This window comes from Saimiri boliviensis, chromosome 1 (genome assembly GCF_048565385.1).
Source record: "Saimiri boliviensis isolate mSaiBol1 chromosome 1, mSaiBol1.pri, whole genome shotgun sequence".
NCBI lineage: Eukaryota > Metazoa > Chordata > Mammalia > Primates > Cebidae > Saimiri > Saimiri boliviensis.
In genome coordinates, this window is record NC_133449.1 from 104228661 (window position 1) to 104253733 (window position 25073).

General features: G+C 49.8%; 1 protein-coding gene across 6 annotated transcripts; it reads right to left on the reverse strand.

Annotated features, from left to right (window-relative positions):
- Positions 1-561: 561 nt before the first annotated feature.
- On the reverse strand, positions 562-24028 carry NUTF2 (nuclear transport factor 2). Of its 6 annotated transcripts, none has more exons than XM_074401837.1 (7): positions 23914-24028; positions 12157-12260; positions 11282-11330; positions 6635-6762; positions 3254-3325; positions 3069-3167; positions 562-1066 (listed from the first exon to the last, which is right to left on the reverse strand). In XM_074401837.1, the coding sequence occupies exons 4-7, from the start codon at positions 6731-6733 to the stop codon at positions 953-955; spliced, it is 384 nt and encodes a 127-aa protein (XP_074257938.1). In that variant the 5' UTR covers positions 6734-6762; positions 11282-11330; positions 12157-12260; positions 23914-24028; the 3' UTR covers positions 562-952. The 6 variants fall into 6 exon arrangements, with proteins under 6 accessions (XP_074257938.1, XP_074257922.1, XP_074257941.1 ...); XM_074401821.1 differs by having other exon boundaries at positions 11243-11330; XM_074401840.1 differs by lacking the exon at positions 23914-24028 and adding an exon at positions 23446-23748 and having other exon boundaries at positions 11243-11330.
- Between the last annotated feature and the right edge of the window lie 1045 nt (positions 24029-25073).

The following is a 25073-nucleotide window of genomic DNA, read 5'->3' on the forward strand; positions in this document are numbered from 1 at the left end:
ACTGGGCCTGGCTCTGTGGGCAGTGGAAGCTGGCTCTGCTGGGTACTGGCCTTTGTGTAATGCTATCCAAAGCAGGTGGGACAGGAGTTGAGCTGCCCTCTGCCTGGTTTGGTGTATGTGGGGCAACCTGGATATGATCCTGATCCTCCTGGGGATATACCAGGCCTCTCCCTTCATATTGCTGAGACCTCAGCCCGGGGGGCCTCTCCAGCTTCAAGAGGATTCAGGATCATCTCTCCTGCTGCTAGAGCCCTGAACCTACCCAGAGCAGAAGTCACAGGAGGTATCAGAACTGACTGCACAGGCTTCAGTGAAAGAAGCTTCAGGCGAGACCTGAGCTCTCCCTGCCTGCTTACCCAGGACCAGTTGCCCTACGGGGAGGGAGGAACTGCCCTGCGGGGCTTCTGAGAGGCTAGCTGGGAGTGCTGCTTCAGCAGTTTCTCCCTGCAACAGGTATTCAGACTTGGGGCAGAAGTGGGAGGGTGAGACATGAGAGAGACAATGGGTCAAGGTGGCTTTTGATGCCCAGCCAACTAGTAAACTAATTAAAACAATTTAAACTGTTAAGAAAATTTTTGTGGTTTTATTGTATCATGAGGCATTGAAACATCTGAACAAATCAACGTCTGGGCGGTGAGGCAGCTGCTTTCTCCTTCACGTCTTTGGGTTACTAGAGCAACTTGTCAGTAGATTAAAAAAAAAAGGACAACCTTTTGCATTACTTAAGTCTTTCCAAGGCATGCGCTGGTACAACACAAACTTCTCCCATCAGATGCAACTATTCTAGCATCCAAACATCATGCACAACACCTTGGTGGCAGCAGCGCACTGCGCCCACTCCCGCCGCGGCCCTGCTCATTTGTGCATGACATTTGGAGCATCTGGAGGAGTGGGAATAGTATTGGGAAGAGGAGGGAGGAGGAAACAGCGTGAGTGCCTGGCTGAGAGAAGGTCAGCCAAAGTTGTGCAGGGCAAGCCTAAACATGTCATTGGTGCAAACCCAAGCATCATTGATGTTCTTTAAGAGGAACATCTGGTGGAATCCCATGATGGGGTCTTCATCCGCCTGTGAGGAAAGAGAAGAGAAGAGGATTCAGTAAGGGAATCAAGGAACAGGAAGAGAGTTCAGTTGTAGGGGAACAGAGCAAAAAAATGTGGACTTTGGGATCAGGCCCTACTGTCCTGAACTCAAATCCCAGTATAGTCAAGGAGTACTTGTGAATATGAATTGATATAATGTACGAAGCAATGCCCTGGGCACATGAAAGCCAACAGTCAAACACACCTACTGCTATGTGTGCTTAAACTACACAATAATTCACCCTTAGCTATAGCAAAGAGCAGAGGATGCATATGCCTCCAAGCACATATCTTTGGGCATAAGTGATCACAATTATGAAACAAATCCCATAGTATTTACTAAATAACTTAGAGTATCAAAAGAACTGCAAACAATCTTGGAAACATAGGTTCACCATCCGATGATGTTTCCTATCATGTAATAAAACAGTATTTTCAATGAAAATGGGAAAAAAAAAAAAAGGCAAGAAACCTGAAGCTAAACTGCAGAAATCCAGAATGAAGCCTAGTTAAAACAGGCCTAGCTAACCAGCACTGACTCTAACAATCACCTGCTTTCTGGGAATTATCCTCAGCAAGGAAACAAATCAGTTGTTTCGCAGCTCCGATTTGGAGAGAATCACCAGAAAGAAACTGAAGCCAGGTAGGAAGGAGCAGTGCTTACTACCCTAGCCTGAGAAAGTGGGCACTGAGCTCCCTACAGAGACCTCCTGAATTCTGTGCCTGTTCAGGCACAGGCTCTGAGCAGGACATCTTGGACAGGCAGGAGAAACTGAAAGGAAAGTCCAGGCCAGAAGGCAGGTGTCTCTGCGTCCACTGCAGAGGCCTACAGGACCACCTACACACCCATTCTGGACTCAGGAAGCTGTGCCCCAGCTAGCCTACAGAGAGTGAGTGTGTGACCATGTTATCATGAGACACAAGTCCAGGCTGAGGGGCAGCCAATTTGTCCTGCTTTTTTTGGGGGAGGAAGAAGGAGCTTTTTGAAAACAGAATCTGGCTTTAATATGCTGAAACACAACAGGTGCTCGGAGAGTTCTTGGGGGATCTGAGGGACCACAGGAAGTCTTTGAGAATAAAAGGATTTGAGAAGGGAAAAGGAAAATGCAAAGAGAAATAGGAATTCCAGGCCGGGTATGGTGGCTCACCCCTATAATCCCAGCATTTTAGGAGGCCAAGGCAGGTGGATCACCTGAGGTCAGGAGTTCAAGACAAGCCTGGCCAACACTGTGAAACCACCTCTACTAAAAATACAAAAAATTGGGGGCGAGGGAAAAAGGAAAAAAATAAAAAATTAATAAAATAAAGAGAAAAAATAAGATTTTTTAAAAATAAAAAAATAAAAACAATTAGCCAGGCATGGTGGCAGGTGCCTGTAACCCTAGCTACTCGGGAGGCTGAAGCAGGAGAATCACATGAACTCAGGAGGCAGAGGTTTCGGTGAGCCAAGATTGTGCCATTGCACTCTAGCTGGGCAACAAGAGCAAGACTCTATCTCAAAAAAAAAAAAAGAAAAAAAGAAAACTAGGAGTTCCAGGAATCTGCTTTGCTCAGCAGGTGAGGAGCCAGCAGCCAGCTTGAGGAGTGGCAGCAAGGGCTGCAGTAGAGGACTGCCTCTCAGCACCCAGCCGGCCTGTCCACTTTGACCTTGGGGCAGAGTAGGAGCCTAGTGGTTTGGTATCCCAGTCCCATTCTGCTCCTATACCTCTCCCTTTTCCAGATAACGGCTCTAGACCAGTATCTGCCAATAGGATGTTCTCCGGCCACAAAAATGTTCTATATGGCTAGCACAACCGAAGAAGTATGTTTTAATTTTATTTAATCTTGATTAATGTAACTTAAAAATTGCAACCTACATGTGGCTAATGCCTAGTGTATTGAACTATGCAGCTCTAGACAGTCATTTTGTCTGAGTGTCCCTAGATAAGCAGGTCACATCACAGGGAAAGCAGGGGCACAAGGCTCTCCCTCTGCGGCAGCACCATTACCTTAAGCTGGCCCACAACCATGCTGATGATGCAGCTATCTGGCGTGGGCTGATGGTCCTGCGCCGTGATGCTGTGCTGGATTTTCTGGAATGGAAGGCTCTGCAAGACAGAGAGTAGGAGGTAGGACAACCAAGGCCAGGAATGGGAAAACAGCCAACTGCACCCTGGTTTTCACCCCTACTTACAGACAACTTCTCCACAATGGCAGCTTTCCCCTGGAACTGTTGTCCTTCCCACGTAAGGCATGACGCGTCAATCTGAAAAACGCACAGGAAACCCCAGGGTTGGGGCCTAAAAGCACAAGTAACTCCAAGGCCCTGGAAAGACTATGAGAAGGGCCTTGTTTGGAGAAATGTGGCCACACTTCAGTTTCCCTGTCTGTAAAGAGGGGAACTGAATATAGTCGCCAAACTTATACTATCAACCTCTTTAATTATATCCCATTGTCTCATGGGTCTAGGCTCTGAAAGACTATTTAATAAAATATACTTCTCATTTGTATTTAAAAAGTTATATGGAGGTGGGTGTGGTGGCTCATGCCTGTAATTCCAGCACTTTGGGAGGCTGAGGCGGGCGGATCACTGAGTCAGGAGATTGAGACCATCCTGGCCAACTTGGTGAAACCCTGACTCTACTAAAAGTCATATGCATAGGCCCCAGGGGGGCTACATGTGGCCTGAGCTCAGCCATCCTGCTGTGTGGTCAGTACTGGTCCCAAAAAAGTCATCAGAAATATGGCTGGGCATAGTGGCTCACGCCTGTAATCCCAGCACTTTGGGAGGCCGAGGCTGGGGGATCACCTGAGGTCAGGAGTTCCATACCAGCCTGACCAACATGGTAAAACTTTGTCTCTACTAAAAATACAAAAATTAGCCAGGCATGGTAGCGCATGCCTGTAATCCCAGCTACTCAGAAGGCTGAGGCAAGAGAATCACTTGAACCTGAACTCAGGAGGTGGAGGTTGCAGTGAGCTGAGATTGTGGCAGTGCACTCCAGCCTGGGTGACAGAGCAAGACTCTGTCTCAAGAATAAATAAATAAATAAGAAAGACGGGCAGGGTGTGGTGGCTCACGTCTGTAATCTCAACACTTTGGAAGGCTGAGGCAGGCGGATCATGAGGTCAGAAGTTGAAGACTAGGCCGACCAACATGCTGAAACCCCATCTCTGCTAAAAACACACACACAAAAAATTATCGGGGCATGGTGGCATGCGCCTGTAATCCCAGCTACTCGGGAGGCTGAGGCAGGAGAATCATTTGAACCTGGGAGGTGGAAGTTGCAGTGAGCCAAGATCATGCCACTGCACTCCAGCCTGGGTGACAGAGCAAGACTCTCTATCAAAAATAAATAAATAAATAAAAGTAATCAGAAATAACTCGGAAAAATTCCACATTCATCATCCTCCAGGGCCCAAGCTGAGTTCCACTGTGGCCTTTCTAGCTACCTTTCTGGATACCCATGGGGTCACGGAGAGATGGAGGCTAAAAAGGCCTCCCAAGGCCTAGTTTGGGACCCTCCTTACCATCAAGAAGCAAAATCTCACATGTAACTCACTAGCTTAGTTCCCCCTAAATCTTCCCTTCCACAGCTTTCAAGGGCAGAACTCAAAAGGGCCTCCACTACTTACTAGCTGTGACATTAGGTAAGTTATTGCTCTGATTCTCAGTTTCCTAACTTTCAAAGGGGTAATATGCTGAGGATTACGAAATAATAAATTTAAATTGTTCTTTTAGGACCTTGTTAACTCTCTTCTGTGGCTCAGGCCTGCTTTAAGAGATAATGAGGCCAGGTGTGGTGGCTCATGCCTGTAATCACAGCACTTTGGGAGGCTGAGGCAGGCAGATCGCTTGAGGTCAGGAGTTCCACATCCAGCCTGACCAACATGGTGAAACTCCAGCTCTACTAAAAATACAAAAATTAGCCGGTGTGGTGGTGCACAACTGTAACCCCAGGTAATTGGGAGGCTGAGGCATGAGAATCACTTGAACCTGGAAGGTGGAGGTTGCAGTGAGCCAAAATCGTAAGAATGCACTCTAGCCTGGGTGACAAAGACAGACTTTGTCTCAAAAAAAAAAAAAAAAAAAAAAAAAGAGAGAGAGAATAAGGCAGAAGTCCCAGGATCTCATCCCCTCAAGTTTTAAAAAAACTCTAGGCTCACACCTGTAATCCCAGCACTTTGGGAGACCAAGGCAGGTGGATCACCTGAGGTCAGGAGTTGGAGACCAGCCTGGCCAACATGGTGAAATGTCACCTCTAGTAAAAATACAAAAATTAGTCAGGCGTAGCCAGGTGTGGTGGCTCATGTCTGTAATCCCAGCTTTTGGAGGGATTTGTAATCCTACTTTGGGAGATTGAGGCAGACAAATCACCTGAGGTCAGGAGTTCAAGACCAGCGTGGCCAACATGATAAAACCCTGTCTCTACTAAAACATACAAAAATTAGCCAGGCGTGATAGTGTGTGTCAGATACTTGGAAGGCTGAGACAGGAGAATAGCTTCAACCCAGGAGGCAGACGTTGCAGTCAGCCAAGCTTGTGCCACTGCACTCCAGCCTGGGCGACAGAGTGAGACTCTGTCTCAAAAAAAAAAGAAAAAGAAAAAAAAAAGTTAGTCAGGTATGATGGCAGCACCTATAGTCTCAGCTACTCCTGAGGCTGAGGCACAAGAATCACTTGAACCCAGGCGGCAGAGGTTGCAGCGAGGGAAGATCACCCCACTGCACTCCAGCCTCGGTAACAGAATGAGACTCTGTCTCCAAAAAAAAAAAAAAAAAAAATCTCTACTACGATGACAACAATCAAATAATATCTGTGCTGGAACTGGTCTTCCACTAATAAGATTCCTTTATTTTTTCCAAAATTTCTGAAGGGACCCTTACTTTTTGGAGAAAGACACAGAAGACTGTGGACGCTTAGCCCAATCAGACTCTGAGACTGTGCCTAGATTACTCCTATCACTCCCAACCTGGGCTCACCTGCCTAATCAATCACATTTTTGGGACAGAATCTCTGGCAAGGTCAAGTACAATTTAGTTCTTGGTGTACATGAACATCATTAAAAGAGCAGCAAACAATGCCTGCATAAAAGGTTTGTCAAAAGGACATATCAGCCTCCCTGGGCTAACTCCATTTGTTTCCCATGAGCATTCAGGAACTTTTGGATCCAAAAGGAAGCTGGACCCAGGCCTCCCGAAGAGCTCAGCTTTGCACTGAAGATGCTCATGGCTGCTGCCTCCAGAGGGCACCATGAGCCCTAACCTCTGCCTTGTTGCTGCCCAATCCAAAACCACGTGCCATGACAAGCACTAGTCACATGGAATGGCAAGCCCAGAACACCCTGCCCAGAATAGCAGGATTCTCACTCTTGTGGCAGATGAAAGAAAGAAAGGCATACACCAGGTTGTTAGTTGAGCCAGTCCTCAGGCTCCTGTCCCATAGACAAAAGCTCAGATGGAGAGGTGTAGCCAGTCCAAATATGGCTGCCAGAACTTGTGAACTGGACACACTGGCCCAACATCCAAATTGATCCCCTGGGGTCCTATTCTGGCCCTAGAGCTGGAGACTTACGTAAATTGCGCCTAGTTGGGTTCTATCATTATCAAATAACTGGTAATAATGTTGAATGAAGCTGGATCCAATCTGCTCCCAAATTGGCTTGTCTCCCATTCTGGAGCGTCACCCGGCCTCACAGAGACCTGCAAGACCAATGAGACAGGGAGGGAAGCATTGGTACCACAAGAGTAGGAGGTGACCAGCCACTGACCCCCACCCCTTGATGCCTTCCTGGAGTCCTTTGCTGAGATCTGTTCCCTCAGAAAACATGGAGAAGCCCCAGATCCGGCCTTTCCTTTGAGTTCTTGGTTAATGAGACACATAGGTGCCAGGGTTGTGGAGCACACAGGAGCGGTGCTGAGGGTGGGTCTACAACAAAGAAAAGACAGAGCAGGCCCTTCAAAGCCCAATACAGGGAGACACTTTAGTTAATGGAGATAACTCCGCCAATATCTTTCCATGTAATCCTCTCAGCAACCTGCAAGGTCAGAGTTATTGCTGTTCTTCCCACTTTACAGCCCAGAACAACTAATATCTGTGTGTGTGTGTAGTTTTGTATTACAGAACTCAGGTCCCCAACACTGTCCCAGGGCTATGCTGACAGATACAGGAAGACCCAGTGTGGGGTTGGAGAAGATTCTCAAGGACCCTCTTCTGACAAAAACAGCAAGTGATCCCCTTAGTCCCATGGGGACAGTTTACAGCCCAAGTAGGGAAGCCCACGTCTTGCTGCTGCAGATCCCCTGACTACAGAGCCGCGTGTTGTTCTGTGGCTGGCCCCGACTGTAGAGGAGCCCACCTGCTCTGTCCTGATAATAGGACTCTGAACCAAAGCAATGAGGAGGTAGGTTCTACCCCAGCAGACAAGCATTCGCAGTAGTGGGATCTGATGCAAGTCACCGCCCTTCTTAGGGCCTCAGTCACCTCCTCCACTGTAAGATGGGGATGGCAACCTGACAGCACTGGTGATTGAGAAGCTTCTCTAAGGGAACATGGTAAAGCCCCTCAGCTCAACATGGTTAAGTGCTAGCTCACTGCAGTCCCTGTGACCTCACCCAAAGCCAGAGGAGCCAGTGGGGAGGAACTGTGTAGGGGAACAGTGACAAAGCAGCCAATCTTCCACCCTGTGACCAACACCAAGCCAATGAGGGACCAGGAAGCTAAGCCAGCTTTATTTTAGGTCCCCTAGGAGGTAGTGGCACTAAAAATAGAAGCTCAGTTCTGGGATGACTAAGAAACGTCCAGGCAAATCTAAAGCAAGCAGAGGAGAAAGCTTAGATCCAGTCACGCCTGCCACACAGGAACACAAGGTGTGTCCCAGTTCATACTCTGCCAAGAAACAAATCAACAAGTGGGGAAAGCACAGGACCATCATCTAGTCTTAGCTGTGGTCTTGGTCACACTTCCAAAGGGTCAGACTCTGGCTGTACCCACATAGAAACTTAAAGAGTACCTAAGGCAGAGCACAGCTCCCGCCCCTGGCATTTCTGACCCTTCCACCCTGGTACTTGCTATGTCATTCAATGTGCCCTGACCCTGCTGCAGCTTCCAAGATGTCATACCCAGTGCCTAAGAGCTCTGAGGGTACGGGAAAAGCTGGAGGAATGGGTAAGGGCCATGTCTCCTTCTACCCTTGGCTCACAGCAAAGTTGGGCAGTCCTCAGAAAGTGTATGCTAACCAGAAGAAAAAGTACCAGCAAATGTTTTGGGGCATGAAAAGGGTCTCGTTCTGTCCCCAAGTTAGGGTGCAGTGGTGCCATCTCAGCTCCCTGTAGCCTGGACCTCCAGAACTCAAGCAATCCTCCCACTTCCACCTCCCAAGAAGCTGGGACTCTAGACAAGCACCACCACGCCTGGCTGCTTTTTGTATTTTCTGTAGAGACCAGGCTTCGCCATATTGCTCAGGTTGGTCTTAAACTCCTGAACTCAAAAGTGATCCACAGCTTGGCCTCCCGAAGTGCTGGGATTACAGGCATGTGCCACCACGCCCAGCCTGTGATAACTTGCTGATACAAAAACTCCTTGACTGAAGTAGTGGTAGAGGCAAAAGGGGTGGAGGGTTAAAGGAAGGAAAGGACCCTTTGGCCTGGTAGAGCAGGGCAGAGTGGGGAAGAGTAATCTCTCTAAGGAATAAGACAGATCAGGGGCTCCCAGAAAATGAGAAGCAACTTTCAAAACTAAGTGGATTGAGGCCTGCTTCACCATCTTGTGTTTATTTCCATGTAGTGATCACAACAGCCACATGGTCAGACTCACTGTCATCCAGTGATGTCAATGGGATTTGCCCTAAGTTCATCTGTTACGTCAGTGCTGACACTGGGTCCTCTGGTCAAGGCCAATCTCTTCTTTCTGCTAACTCTGCATCCCTGAGCTCAAAAACCACAAAGCTGACCATACTCCTCCCGTACAGCACTCTTGCTTTTGGCTTAAAGGTCAAACCCCTAAGCTTCACAGATGACCATCCACACTCATCCGCATCTCCCTAGCCATTCTCTCCTACCTCGATCTAGCTACACACAGACGTGTGTAGAATCTGCTGAGAGCCTGCTCACCATGTTTTTTTGTTTTTGTTTTTGTTTTTCCTTTGAGACAGTTCCCCTCTTGTTGCCCAAGCTGGAGTGCAATGGCACAATCTCGGCTTACTGCAACCTCCACCTCCGGGGTTCAACCAATTCTCCTGCCTCAGCCTCCCGAGTAGCTGGGATTATTGGTGCACACCACCAGGCCTGGCTAATTTTTTCTATTTTTAGTAGAAACAGGGTTTCACCATGTTAACAAGGCTGGTCTCGAACTCCTGACCTCAAGTGATCCACCTGCTTCAGCCTCCCAAAGTATTGGGATTAGTGGTGTGAGCCACCATGCCTGGCCCTCATGTCTGGCCCTCACAGTGTTTTGTGCACAGGCAAGTTCCCTCCTGCAATCTCCACCCTACCCACATCTGCTCAGTCAATTCTGCTCTTCATCCAAGTCACCACTGAGACTCGATCTAGTTGGGAACTCCTTCTCAGATTCAAATTTTGACCCACCCACCCACACGTGCAAACTCCTACCAACACACCCAGGCCCTACTCCTCTACCTGAGAGCACTGTAGTTCTGGGCTGTGAGGGTTCTGGTGTGGTTTTTGCCACACATACACAACCCCCACCCACCAAAACCCTGTCTCCCAGCACAGAACATGGCACAACAAACAAGAACTTACAGTTTCTGACTCCAAACCTCCCACAAAGCTTTCAAGTCATGGATGGGATGCAGTGCTCTTGAGTCCAAAAAAAAAAAAACAAGGAAGAGTGCATAGCCCCTCTCCTATCTCCATGCAACATGGGACAGGGGTCCAGGACAGACTGTGAGGATGTTCCCCCAGAATAGCCAGCAAGTCCTGATCTGTCTAAACATTTACTATGCAAGTAACAGGCTGGAAAGAAACAAAAAAAGCATGGGCTCAGAGGCAGCCTCACATTAGATGGGGGACTGACCATCATGACAGCTTCTCTTAGAGCTCTTGTGATAGGGCCACTGACCACCCCACCTCCTGCTTCACCCCAACAGTCCACAGGCTGACTGAGGCCAGACTCCTTGAAACGCAGAAAAGACTCTAATGATCTCTTATCCACTGACCATCAGCCTTCACTGACACCTTGGTCTTGTGAGTGCAAAGACCCTCTAAGAATGTCTCAGCAACTGTGGCCCTCTCCCAACACATTTGCACAGAGACAGAGATGTCACAGCCTTGTGAATAATTTTTGGTTGTTCAGCCATAGATCCCAGCTTAAAACTTCTAACCCAGGAGATCCCGTTAGACAACAGGAAAACTCTATTTTATCCTCCAATTTTAGGTGTTTTCAAGAACAAAACTCAAAACAGTTTCTGGCTGTGAATACTTCATTTTCCTTTTTTTTTTTCTTAATTTTTTTTTTGAGATGGAGTTTCATTCTGGTCACCCAGGCTGGAGTGCAATGGCGTGATCTCAGCTCACTGCAACCTCTGCCTCCGGGTAGCTGGGATTACAGGAATGCACCACCATGCCCGACTAACTTTCATATTTTTAGTAGAGACAGGGTTTTACCATGTTGGCCAGGCTAGTCTTGAACTCCTGACCTCAGGTGATCCACCCACCTCGGCCTCCCAAAGCACTTACACTACAGGCGTGAGCCACTGCGCCCAGCCACTTCATTTTCACTAACGCATATTAGGCATAGAAATGTGCAAAGACGACAGGCACGGTGGGTCACACCTGTAATCCCTGCACTTTGGGGGGCTGAGGCGGGCGGATCCCAAGGTCAAGAGATCAAAACCATCCTGGACAACATGTCCACATCTCTACTAAAAATACAAAAATTAGCTGGCCGTGTTGGTGCGCACTTGTAGTCCCAGCTGCTGAGGCAGGAGAATCACTTGAACCTGGGAGGTGAAGGTTGCAGTGAGCTGGGATTGTGCCACTGCACTCCAGCGTGGCAACAAGAGTGAGATTCCGTCTCAAAAAAAAAAAAAAAGAAAAAAGAAAGAAAGAAAAGAAATGTGCAAAGAGCTTATGTGCACTTGTTTGTAGTAACACTCTGTGAGTCAATCCCCAAGTTAGAGATGACCAAAAGGAGATTCAGTGAGGTTAGTCAACTCCAACTCACTCTAGGTCAGCAGCTCATAGATAGTGGAATTGAACTGACCACATTTGGAGGTCTTTCCAGAGTCAGGACTCCTAATGACAACTTGGGCCTGGAGACAAAAAACAAACAGACCACATCAGTGAGAGCACTGCTCTGAGCTTGGCTATCTTAGAGAAGGGCAAGCCAGTCCTAAAGCTGGGCTTCCACCTCCAAACAAAGGCCTCAGGCAGAAGAGTTCCACATCAAATCCGAGTCCAAACCACAGAAGTTTTCATGGAGGATGATGTCAGTTTTCTCTAACCTTCAAAGTCATCACCCTGTTCTACCATCTCAGCAAAGCAGACAGAGATCCTAGCCTAGCTAGACTTAAGGGAGAAGAGTGATAGGGAAGACAATGTCACTCCTTCCAGACAGGCACACAGAAAGATTCTCACATGTCTGAAGGCTCACTGCTGAGTCCCACAGGGAATGCCAGCAGATTTGCACGTCCTGCAGTGAGGGGCCTGAAATTGGTACGAGTTGTGGCTATCTCCACACATGCTATCAGCAAGGCCAAAAACATAGTCCTGAAGCACAGCCTGGAAAGGACTCCTCCAACCAGGAGACTGACAGCCCGCTTAAACCCCTGAGGACCAAATCCCTCAGGCATGATAACTCAAATCTGTAATCTCAGCACTTTGGGAGGCCCAAACAGAAGGATCAGTTGAGTCCAGGAGTTCCAGATCAGCCTCAGTAACAAAGTCCCATATTCACAAAAAATTTAAAATTAGCCAAGCATTGGTCGGGCACAGTGGCTCATGCCTATAATCTTAGCACTTTGGGAGGCCAAGGCAGGTGGATCACAAGGTCAGGAGTTCAAGACCAGCTTGGCCAGCATGGTGAAACCCCATCTGAACTAAAAATACAAAAAATTAGGGGGGCATGGTGGCATGTACCTGTAATCCCAGCTACTTGGGAGGCTGGGCAGGAGAACTGCTTGAACCAGTGAGCCGAGATCACACCACTGCACTCCAGCCTGGGCGACAGAGCGAGACTCCGTCTCAAAAAAAAAAAAAAGAGAGATTAGAAGCTGAAAAAAAATAAAAAGAGCGACAGGACAAGACTCTGCTTCAGAACGAACAGGCTGGGCATGGTGGCTCATGCCTGTAATCCCAGAACTTTGGGAGGCCGAGGCAGGTGGATCACCTAAGGTCAGGAGTTCAAGACCAGCCTGGCCAACATGGGTGAAACCCCGCCTCTACTAAAAATATAATAAATTAGCCGGCCTTGGTGGTGTACACCTGTAATCCTAGCTACCTGTGAGGCTGAGTCAGGAGAATTGCTTGAACTCGAGAGACAGAGTTTGCAGTGAACCAAGAACACCACACTGTACTCCAGCCTGGGAAACAGAGTGAGACTCTGTTTAAAAAAAAAAAAAAAAAAAAAAAAAAGCCAGGTGCAGTGGTTCACGCCTGTAATCCCAGCACCTTGGGAGGCCAAGGTGGGTGAATCACGTGAGGTAAGGAGCTCGAGACCAGCCTGGGCAACACAGTGAAACCCCATCTCTACTAAAAATACAAAAATCAGCTGGGTGTGGTGCCATGTGCCTGTAATCCTGGCTACTTGGGAGGCTGAGGCAGGAGAATTGCTTGAACCCAAGAGACGGAGGTTGCAGTGAGCAAAGAACATCCCACAGTACTCCAGCCTGGGCCACAGGGACTCTGTCTCAAAAAAATAAAAACGAAACAAAACAGAAACAAACAAGTAAAGAAAACAACCCTTGGAGCCAGAGCATAAAAAGTGTCTTGGCCGGGCGCGGCGGCTCAAGCCTGTAATCCCAGCACTTTGGGAGGCCGAGGTGGGTGGATCACGAGGTCGGGAGATCGAGACCATCCTGGTCAACGTGGTGAAACCCCGTCTCTACTAAAAATACAAAAAATTAGCTGGGCATGATGGCGCATGCCTGTAGTCCCAGCTACTCAGGAGGCTGAGGCAGGAGAATTGTTTGAACTCAGGAGGTGGAGGTTGCAGTGAGCCGAGATCGCGCCATTGCACTCCAGCCTGGGTAACAAGAACAACACTCTGTCTCAAAAAAAAAAAAAAGTGTCTTATGGGTGTGGTGGCTCATGCCTGTAATCATGACTGTAATCCCTTGGATAGTCTGGGAGACCAAGGCAGGAGAACTGCTTAAGCCCAGGAGTTTGAGACCAGCCTGGGCAACACAGTGAGACCTCATATCTACAGGAAAAAAAGAAAAGCTGGACATAGCGGCATGTGCCTGTAGCCCCAGCTACTCAGGAGGCTGAGGTAAGATGGCTTGAGCCAGGGAGATGAGACCTTGCACCAAAAAAAAAAAATGTTCGCCGGGCGCGGTGGCTCAAGCCTGTAATCCCAGCACTTTGGGAGGCCGAGGCGGGTGGATCACGAGGTCGAGAGATCGAGACCATCCCGGTCAACATGGTGAAACCCCGTCTCTACTAAAAATACTAAAAATTAGCTGGGCATGGTGGTGCGTGCCTGTAATCCCAGCTACTCAGGAGGCTGAGGCAGGAGAATTGCTTGAACCCAGGAGGCGGAGGTTGCGGTGAGCCGAGATCGCGCCATTGCACTCCAGCCTGGGTAACAAGAGCGAAACTCCGTCTCAAAAAAAAAAAAAAAAAAAAAAAAAAAATGTTCTAGGCCGGCCGCGGTGGCTCATGCCTGTAATCCCAGCACTTTGGGAGGCCGAGGTGGGTGGATCATGAGGTCAAGAGATTGAGACCATCCAACACAGGAGGCGGAGGTTGCGGTGAGCTGAGATCCCGCCATTGCACTCCAGCCTGTGTAACAAGAGCGAAACTCCGTCTCAAAAAAAAAAAAAAAAAAAAAAAATGTTCTGAGGGCAGAGCAGCAAGCAACCAGACAGAAAGACACTGCCAAGTGCCAGTCTTTCAGGAAAAACTGCCCCCACTGATTTTATGGTCTGAGGAGGGATGCTATGTATTCTGTCCCATGGCCCTTCAATGACTTCCCATGGCACCTGGAACAAAGTCTCAACCACTTATCCTGTCTTCAAGGCCCTAGGTGACCTGGCCCTCCTAGCTGTCCGACCTCATCTCTTGCCACTCCCTCCCCTTCTCTGCAGTCACACCAGGCACTTTGCTCTATCTGGAACATGCTGAGTCTGTTCTCCCCGCAGGGCTTTGAAACTGTTGCTCCTTCTATCTGGAACACTCTACTCCCTGGACCTTCGTGTGTCACATATGTGCCAGCTCGAATGTCATCTCATCCACACCTCCCTGACCCAGTCGGTCTAAAGTAGCTGTCTAGTGGCCGGGTACAGTGGCTCATGCCTGTAATCCCAGCACTTTGGGAAGCTGAGCGGGAGGATCACTTGAGGTCAGGACTTCGAGACCAGCCTGGCCAACACGGCAAAACCCTGTCTCTACTAAAAATACAAAAATTATTCAGCAGTGGTGGCGCATGCCTATAATCCCAGCTACTCAGGAGGCTGAGGTGGTAGAATCACTTCAACCTGGGAGGCAGAGATTGTAGTGAGCCGAGATCATGCCACTGCACTCTAGCCTGGGCAACCAAGCGAGACTCTGTCTCAATTAAAACATAAATAAATAAAGTAGCTGTCTAGTTACCCATTTTGCCTCCCGTATTGTTTTCTTAGCACTTACCATTGCACAACATTTTCACATTTTTCTATTTGTTTATGGTCTGTCTCCCTGACCAAGCACCCCTAGTTATCCCTGTTCCCATGGTACCTGGCCCAGCTCTCAATAACTACTTGTTCACTAAGTGCATCAATGTGTCAGAGCCTGGGTTGAGAGGCCAGCCCTTCTTCTCTGAAGGAGTGAGTTCTGAGCAAACTCCACTCAAGTGGCCTAGTGACCTACTTCCCCTCCACCCACATCTCCCATCCAAGCTGTGAGGAAACAATTCTTTGTTGTCCACCCAGCTGTCTATGGCATGTGGCAAGTGGGGCTTTGCCCCAATACTCTCTCACACCCAAGGTCCTAGTGACCTGAGGGATGGCTGTGGCTGAACATCAGACACAGCCACATCCTCAAAGACCTGGCCTCTAGCCTGCTCCACCTCTCCCTTGTTATGTGACCCTCTGACTCTGTTCCACCATCAGTAATTGTAGGGTGTTAGGAGGAAATAAACAGAGTATGAGAGGAAGACCCAGGTGTAAGAAGTTAGCATGGGTTCCTAGGTGAATACCGGTGAACAGCTAGGAAGAAGGTGCGTACCACCCACACCATGGAGCAGGTCTAGAACCAGGAATGAAACCTGCCTGACCCACCATTCCTCTGCCTGAAGGATGAAGTAAATCAGCCCAGATGGCTGGCCAGGACAGAATCCTTTCCTAGGGCTATCACCTTAGGTCTAGGTGCTCACAGCACCCTAAAGGCCCCTTCCTCCTCTTCTGCCTGCAGGGAGAGTTCTAGAGCCACTGCGCTGCCCTGGCTGGCCCAGCTGAATCCTGAGACCTGCATTCTGGTCTCTCTGCTCTGTACTTACTGCCTATGTAACTTCTCTTGCCCCAGTGACTCAGAAGACCTCTGGGGCCCCAGTCCTTCTACACAGCTCCCATTCGTGAACTGAGCCTCAGGCCATGAACTTGTTGGTCAGGTAAACATGGACTTGGATCTCCCAGTGGGGCTTGAGACCCCGAGTGACCACTTCTGTGGCCTGACCAAGACTGTTGTGACACGCTGAGACTGAGAAGAGCAGGGAATAAAGGGATGACCATAGAGTCAAGAGGTGGTGGAGGGAACACCTCCTGTGAGTCAAACACTTCCGTGTTCTCTCACTTGAGTCTCACAACAAGCCCTGTGAAGCTGGTATGATTATCTTCACTTTATAGACAAGGAAACAAAGACTCTAAAAGGTTAAGAAGGAATTTAAGGCTGGGTGAAGTGGCTTGTGCCTATAATGGAGGCCGAGGTGGGCGGATCACTCAAGGTCGGGAATTTGAGAGCAGCCTGACCAACATGAAGAAACCCCGTCTCTACAAAAAATACAAAAATAGCTGGGCGTGATGGCGAATGCCTATAATCCCAGCTACTCAGGAGGCTGAGGCAGAAGAATCGATAGAACTCGGGAGGCGGAGGCTGCAGTGAGCAGAGATCATGCCATTGCACTCCAGCCTGGGCAACAAGAGTGAAACTTCGTCTCAAAAAAAGAAAAAAGAATTTAAGACCACAAAAGGCCACTGGCATAGCCAGCATTAGAATATCCACAAAAACTGGCCAAGATGGGGCCGGGCACAGTGGCTCTTGCCTGTAATCCCAGCACTTTGGGAGGCCAAGGCGTGTGGATCACCTTAGGTTACGAGTTCAAGACCAGCCTGGCCAACATGATGAAACCCCATCTCTGCTAAAAATACAAAACATTAGCCATGCAAGGCAGGCACCTGTAATCCCAGCTGCTTGGGATGCTGAGGCAAGAGAATTGCTTGAACCCTGGAGACAGAGGTTACAGTGAGCAAGGATTGTGCCACTGCACTCCAGCCTGGACAACAAGAGTAAAACTCCAACTCAAAAAAAAAAAAAAAAAAAAAAAAAACTGGGCCAGGTTTGGTGGCTCACACCTGTAATCCCAGCACTTTGGGAGGCCAAGATGGGAGGATCATGAGGTTAGGAGTTCAACACCAGCCTGGCCAATACAGTGAAACCCTGTCTCTATTAAAAACACAATAATTATTATCATTTGATGATTCTCATGATAAAAAAATAAATAAAATAAAAACCCAATAATTAGCCGGGTGTGCTGCCAAATGCCTGTAGTCCCAGCTACTCAGGAGGCTGAGGCAGAAGAATCACTTAAACCCAGGAAATGGAGGTTACAGTGAACTGAGATCGTGCCACTGCACTCCAGCCTGGGCAACAGAGCAAGACCCCATCTCAAGAAAAAAATTAGCCAGGCAAGGTGGCAGGCACCCGTAAATCCCAGCTACTCAAGAGGCTGAGACAGAGAATTGCTTGAACTGGGGAGGCAGAGGTTGCAGTGAGCCGAGATCGTACCACTGCACTCCAGCCTGGGCGACAGAGCAAGACTGCGTCTCAAAAAACAAAAACAAAACTAGCTGAGATGGGAAACAGCTGAGAGCCAATGTGGAGTAGCAAAAAGCACCTAAGTCACAAAATCAGGTGGCACAAGAACGTGTCCGTACACCTGTCCTCCTGCTTCAAGGATGTCCAGATTAGCCAGGCGCGGTGGCTCAAGCCTGTAATCCCAGCACTTTGGGAGGCCGAGGCGGGTGGATCACGAGGTCAAGAGATCGAGACCATCCTGGTCAACATGGTGAAACCCCGTCTCTACTAAAGATACAAAAAATTAGCTGGGCATGGTGGCACGTGCCTGTAATCCCAGCTACTCAGGAGGCTGAGGCAGGAGAATTGCCTGAACCCAGGAGGTGGAGGTTGCGGTGAGCCGAGATCGCGCCATTGCACTCCAGCCTGGGTAACAAGAGTGAAACTCCGTCTCAAAAAAAACAAAAAAAAACAAAAAAAAAAGGATGTCCAGATTGGTGACATCGTCACAGTGGTGAATGCCGACTCCTGAGCAAGACGGTGCACTTCAAGGTGCTCAAGGTCACCAAGGCCTCCAGTACCAAGAAGTAGTTCCCTAAGTTCTGAGGCTGGACGTCTGCCCACTCTCTACAATGAAATGAAATTATTTTCTCAATCCCCTGCCCCCGAACAAAAAAAATCAGGTGGCAAGGAATGGAGCCCAGGCCTTGTCTTCCCTTATGAAATCAGCAAGCTCCTCGAGCCTCACAATGGAAGAACCTGAGCACCTACTCAGCAGATCAAAGCAGGTTTACACCTTAGGGACAACAGAGAATTTGCATTCTTCTAGTCCTGAAACCACCTGCAAGTGGAACTAGTATCTCCACATAGGGCTCCTTCCTGAGCAGCAAGCTTTCCAATTCCCACGGGGAGACCCACTGGCTCTGATGGAATCATCCAAGGCTTTAGAAACAAACATTCCAGAATTCCCCCAGTTTACTGATGACACTGGGGCAAACAACCTTCAGAAATCCCTTTCTCATAAGGAGGGTTCCCCATCCCTATAGTGGCCCCGTCTCCAGACTGGGGGCTTTAGGGAACTGGCACACAGCAGGTACAGCAACAAATGAGTGAAAAGAAGTGCTCAGCCATTGGTCAGCCAGCAGCAGGAGCCCTGGGGCTCATAGGCAGGCTACCCTAGGCCTTGTGTCCCTCTCCCTTGGCCACTAAGACATGTCCCCAGACACACCCAGACCCAAGCAAAGCATTCTACCCAGGAGGACACACTCCAGCTGACAGGGTGAGGTAAAAGAGGGTAAACAATATCTTATGGACTAGAAGTCAATCCAGGGATAATCCATACACTGCTGGCTCCCCGAGGGAGAGACTCAAGAATTCTTGCAATGTATGATGAAAGGAAGAGAGAATTACAGAATCTCAAAGCCAAGAAAGGGGTAGCCAACTCAAATTGAACTCCAAACACACAAACATCATTTTCAAATGCCTTATCAAAACATCATTAAAAAAAAGAAAAAGAGGCCAGGCGTGGTCAAGCCTGTAATCCCAGCACTTTGGGAGGCCGAGGCGGGTGGATCACGAGGTCAAGAGATCGAGACCATCCTGGTCAACATGGTGAAACCCCGTCTCTACTAAAAATACAAAAAAAATAGCTGGGCATGGTGGTGCGTGCCTGTAATCCCAGCTACTCAGGAGGCTGAGGCAGGAGAATTGCCTGAACCCAGGAGGCGGAGGTTGCGGTGAGCCGAGATCGCGCCATTGCACTCCAGCCTGGGTAACAACAGCGAAACTCCGTCTCCCCAAAAAAAAAAAAAAAAAAAAAAAAAAAAAAAAAAAAAAGCTCATGCCAGTAATCCCAGCACTTTGGGAGGCTGAAGCAGGTGGATCACCTGAGGTCAGGAATTCAAGACCAGCCTGGCCAACATAGCGAAACCCCATCTCTACTAGGAATACAAAAATTAGCTGGGTATTATGGCAAGCACCTATAATCCCAGCCACTCCAGAGGCTGATGCAGGAGAACTGCTTGAACCTGGGGTTGGAGGTTGCAGTGAGCCAAGATTGTGCCACTTCACCCCAGCCTGGGCAGGGGGTAGAGGGAAGATACTGTTTCATTAAAGGAATCCTAGCTTTTTTGGAGACAGGGTCTTACTAAAGTGTCCCCAAGCTAGAGTGCAGTGGCATGATCATAGCTAATGGAAACCTTGACCTCCTACAGCCTCTTGAGTAGCTAGGACTACAGGTTTATGACACCACAACTACACTGGTTATTTTTTTCTTCTTCTTTTGTAGAAACGTTGGCAAGGCTGGTTTTGAACTCCTGGCCTCAGGTGAAACTCCAGCTTTGGAGCTGGTGCTATATTCTAAAATTTTGATATAAGGTGGCCTCTAGTTCTGAAATTTGAAAATTCTGTATTTTTTTGAGACGGAGTCTCGCTCTGTCACCACACTGGAGTGCAGTGGTGTGATCTGGACTCACTGGAACCTCTGCCTCCTGGGTTCAAGCAATTCTTCTGCCTCAGCCTCCTGGGTAGCACCCAGCCTGTCCTGTGTCTCTTTTAAGCAATCCTTCCCCTCCCAACCCACCAACTGCAAAGACAGCAGAATAAAGCAAAACATGGCTCAGAGAGAAGAGATAGGCTCAGCCAAGACCTGTGGCTCACACCTGTAATCCTAGTACTCTGGGAGGCAGAGGCGAGTGGATCACTTGAGGAGTTCAAGACCAGCCTGGCCAACATAGTGAAACCCCATCTCTACGAAAAATACAAAAATTAGCCGGGTGTGGTGGTGGGCACTTATAGTCCCAGCTACTAGGGAGGCTAAGACAGGAGAATCACTTCAACCCAGGAGGTGGAGGTTGCAGCAAGCCGAGATGGCACCACTGCACTCCAACCTGGGAAACACAGCAAGACTCTGTCTCAAAAAAAAAAAAAAAAAAAAAAAAAAAGGCCGGGCGCGGTGGCTCAAGCCTGTAATCCCAGCACTTTGGGAGGCTGAGGCGGATGGATCACGAGGTCGAGAGATCGAGACCATCCTGGTCAACAAAGTGAAACCCCGTCTCTACTAAAAATACAAAAAATTAGCTGGGCATGGTGGTGTGTGCCTGTAATCCCAGCTACTCAGGAGGCTGAGGCAGGAGAATTGCTTGAACCCAGGAGGCGGAGGTTGCGGTGAGCCGAGATCGCGCCATTGCACTCCAGCCTGGGTAACAAGAGCGAAACTCCGTCTCAAAAAAAAAAAAAAAAAAAAAAAAAAAGTGAGGCCAGGCATGGTGGCTCAAGCCTGTAATCCCAGTACTTTGGGAGGCCGAGGCGGGTGGATCACGAGGTCAAGAGACCGAGACCATCCTGGTCAACATGGTGAAACCCCGTCTCTACTAAAAATACAAAAAATTAGCTGGGCATGGTGGCACATGCCTGTAATCCCAGCTACTCAGGAGGCTGAGGCAGGAGAATTGCCTGAACCCAGGAGGCGGAGGTTGCGGTGAGCCGAGATCACGCCATTGCACTCCAGCCTGGGTAACAAGAGTGAAACTCCGTCTCAAAAAAAAAAAAAAAAAAAAAAAAAAGTGATAGGCAGATAGGTTCCTACACATCAAGGGACATAATTTTGAGCCAGTTGAGAAATGAGGCATCCTGATATCCTGCCTCATCCTTGTGCAACCATATCCCAACCATGGCATGCCAGCTCCCACTTCAAGTCAGCCCTACGTGAATAGAGGATGCAGATAGATCCTGAAGAACCTCAGAGTACTCCTCTTATATCTGAAACCTAGATGGCCTGCCAAGTTCCAGAAAGGTTAACGAATTCTCAGGATCAGATGCCTAGCAATGGCTAGCTGACCTCAGACAAAGAAGTTACAGGGAACTTCTAGAGGTTGGAATAAGAGGGAGGGACCTGAATTCCTCCTACTCTCCAGTAACCTTGGAGAAGGAACAGTATCTTTTTGACCCTGAAGAAAACCCTTGTGATCACTGGGGAATTGTTCACGTCTATAATCCCAGCACTTTGGAAGGCTGAGGTGAGAGTAACGCTTGAACTCAGGAGTTTGAGACCAGCCTGGACAACATATGGAGATTCTATCACTATAAAAATCAGCAGGGCATAGGAATGCATACTGTAGTCCCAGCTACTTGGGAGACTGAGGTGGGAGGATTACTTGAGCCAAGGAAGTCAAGGCTATAGTCGGCCATGGCTGAGTCACTGCACTCCAGCCTAGGGAACAAAGCAGTATCTAGTCTCAAAAAAAACAAAAAGAGGCCAGGCATGGTGGCCTGTAATCCCAGCACTCACTTTGAAAGGCCGAGGTGGGTGGGTCACCTGAGGTCAGGAGTTCAACCAGCCTGACCAATATAGTGAAAGCCCATCTCTACTGAAAATACAAAAATTAGCAGGTGTGGTGGCGTGCGCCTGTAGTCCCAGCCACTGGGGAGGCTCAGGCAGGAGACTTGTGTGAACCCAGGAGGTGGAGGTTACAGTGAGCCAAGATCACACTACAGGCACTCCAGCCTGGGTGACAGAGTGAGACTCTGTTGGGGGCGGGGGTGGGGTGGCGGAGGGGGGGAACAACAACAAAAAAAACTCTCATGATCAAGCCACCCAGGGCCATGAAATATGCAAACTAAGCCACAGCTGTAAGCCAGCTCACCTGAAATCTGTGTCCTAGAAAGTACCAATTGAGACAATCTACAGTGAGTCTTGAAATAACTGCTTCTAGTTCTAGATTTCACCTCATTACCCTGTGGGTAGTCCCTCCATATTGCCCAGCTCCACTGGCAAAGTGGGCCTCTCCTGAGCCTCCTGGATGAACCTGACTTCCATGCTCTCATGGGCCAGGATATGGACTAGGAAAGTTAAATCCAGAGAGAAGACAGGGCCTGGTGAGATCTGAGCAGCATCCTTGCCTGTTCTTCCTGACCAGGGAGGCAGAACAATTCATATACAAGAAAACTTCTAAGTCAAGAGTACTTGAAAGAAGTGACAGGAAAAATATTACCTGAGGAAATATTGAAGGAGGAACAACAACAACAAAAAAAGGCTGGGGCATTGGCTTTCTTCACCTTGGGTCTTAATCAGCCCTTCTAAGAGCCCTGATATTCTGCCTGCTGCTGAGGCCAGGGCTGCAGAGACTGAGCTGCTGCTGCCTTTTTTCTTTCTTTCTTTTTTTTTTTTTTCCTTTTTTTTTGAAAGAGTCTTGTTCTGTTGTCCAGGCTGGAGTGCAATGGCGAGATCTCGGCTAACTGCAACCTCCGCCTCCCGGGTTCAAGTGATTCTCCTGCCTCAGGCCTCCCAAGTAGCTGGGATTATAGGCAACCGCAACCATGCCCAGCTTGTCTTTTTTTTTTTTGTATTTTGAGTAGAGATGGGGTTTCACCATGTTGGCCAAGCTGGTCTCAAACTCCTGAACTCAGGTGATTAGCCCACCCCAACGTCCCAAAATGCTGAGATTACAGGCGTGAGCCACCGCGCCCGGCGTGACCTGCTTCTTTAGTCTCTACAAAGACTGTGGCTCAGAGGAATCTAGGCTTTACATACCATCTCTCCCCCAAGTCCAAGGGCTTCTCTGGACTGTTCCTTCATTTATCATCTCTCAATCAGAAGTGCTTTCACAAAGGTTGTCAGGATAGTACTCTCTGGTCAAAGATAACCCTTCTCTCTGAACTCGGCAGGGTCTCTGACGGCATCATTAAGGGCAATTTCATAAAGCAACCAGGTTCCTGCCTGTTTACAGGCAGCTCCAGCTTCTGAGAAGTGAGCATGCAAGTGAAGGGAAGCCACACTTTCTGCAGCTTCCAGCCCTAGTTCTGCCACCCAGGCTTCAGAAGGGCCCCACAAAATTCCACCTCCCCCTGCATTACGTCCCACCTTATCATCCCATTCTTATGAAGTCACCCTCTCCTGCGGGGCAATTCTATGTTGCCGCTGGGCCTGGTCACTGATAGAGGAGGGCGTCGGCTGGGCCTACCCGCCAGGGGCCGCCTCACCCCATCAGGCCCACATCCTCCAAGAAGACTAGCCAGGGGTAAAGTCTCACGTGGAATACCCTCCCGACTCATATTCCCTGACCCTGTCCTCCCTGCGAGAACTCTAGTATGGGCTCCACAGAAGGAGCAGTAAGCTTTCGTACACTCCCAAGGGGCAAAGAAGCAGGGGGCGTTCACCTACACCCCGGCCGGGCTATGGTCGGGTCCCAAGCCCCGGCTGCGGCTGGCGGGCGCCCTTACCCATGCTGACTCTGGAGCGGGCCGGGTGGCGCTGCCCATCCCCGGATCCTTCGTAGGTGGGTAGCAAGACGTAGGGCTGGGACCTGCCCGCTAGCCAGTCTGCAGAGCTTGCGGGGCTCGCGCAGGCCGGGCCAGGCCAGACGGGGCGGGGCCCTAAGGCTCCATCCGGATGGTTCCGAATACAGAAAAGGGCCCGGCCTTGGCGCAGGCCAGTGCACCAGCCACCGGCACGGTACCGCCCAGATAGGCGCCTGGCTGGCTCTCTCTGCGTTCCCCCCGGCCGCCGCCTCACAGGACCGGCGGGAGGCGGAGCCGCGCGCGACACATGGCCCGGGCCCCGCGCGGCTTCGGGCCGCCGGGGGGGAAGAGGAGGGGCCGCCCGGGGACTCTCAGCGGAGCCTCCCGGCAGCCCGGAGAGCAGCTCCTGCGGCCCAGCCCCCGCCCCGGCGTGCTGGCCCCGACACTCACCCGAGGGGCTGGCACGATGGCGGCAGCGGCGGCGGCGGCGGCGGCAACCCAGCGCGGTCTGCGACCGACTGTCCCTTCCCCCCTGCCTTCCCTCGCCCGCCCCGCTGCACTCTGGGAGACGCAGTCCCGCCGCCCCCCCTTTCCGGCATGAGCGCACCGAAAGAAAACTACAATTCCCGGTGTGCTATGCGCGGAGGCTCAGACACGGCCCGCAGCGCAGGAGGTGAGGCTAAGCCGGGGAGGGAGGCTGCCGGGGCAAGCCCCTGAGAATTGTGGTCTAGCGGAAGCCTCTGGAACACTGGAGGTTGGCGCCAGGCTAGGGTCAGGGCTCAGTTGTCGCCAGGTCTCAGCTGGCTCGGCCCCGCCTAGGCTGTGCACCAGGGTGGGGGTTGGCCCCGCCTCCGTGGGAGCCCGGCCCGGCCCTGCCTGGCCCCAAGCTGGCCCAGCGGCCCCTCCCTGGGCCCCTGGGCCGTTTCCGCTCACGAAACCCCCTCCCTTTGGGGCTATGGCTGTCGCTTCTGCTCTTCGTAGCTGTGCGACCTTAACCAGCTCGGGCGGAATCCATAGCTTCTGCAGTGCCAACATTCGTGCGCGTGCCCCTGCGCCAGTCGGGTCCAAAGCTGGTTTCGAGCAGGCTAGGCTGTTGGACCGAAGACTCAGATGTCCCTCAGGTGGTGCTTGGCTGGAGAAAAGATTACTCTCAAACTTCTACAGTCAAGGGTCCCCAAAACATTCTGTAAGGTTTTTTTTTTTTGCAGCAGGCAGAGCAGCTCAGTGTTTCATTTTTATTAATAAAGAGAAATAACTGACTTAAAGTTTCCCTGTGATTTAAGTGACCAGATTGTAAATAGTTCTCTTCCTACCCTTGCCCTTTCCTTTCAACGCCCATTTCATTGTTTCCTTGGTAACACAAACATTTGAGGTAAGGCCAGTCTCTAGGTCAGGCCTGTGCTTGGCAGAGATCTGCAGCCAACCTGGGGTATCACAGGTAACGGAAATGGCTACAGGGTCTCTCCAGGCAACTCCTAGCCTTCCCTCCTGGCTGGAGATCTCTCAGTACTCCTGTTCTTCCGGAAGAGTTTTGCACCTTTACCCACCTCCAGGCCACCCCTCCAAGGGACAGCTGGTAAGACCGAACGACGCTTGTTTTTTAAATCTCA

Bases quoted from the DNA above. Each gene is read 5' to 3' on its own strand.
- NUTF2 (XM_074401829.1), bottom strand. From the start codon at position 6,733: ATGGGAGACAAGCCAATTTGGGAGCAGATTGGATCCAGCTTCATTCAA. The intron at 3,168-3,253 runs GTAAGTAGGGGT...TCTGTCTTGCAG, and splicing joins CCATTGTGGAGAAGTTGTCT to AGCCTTCCATTCCAGAAAAT. The intron at 1,067-3,068 runs GTAATGGTGCTG...CTTTCCTCACAG, and splicing joins TGGTTGTGGGCCAGCTTAAG to GCGGATGAAGACCCCATCAT.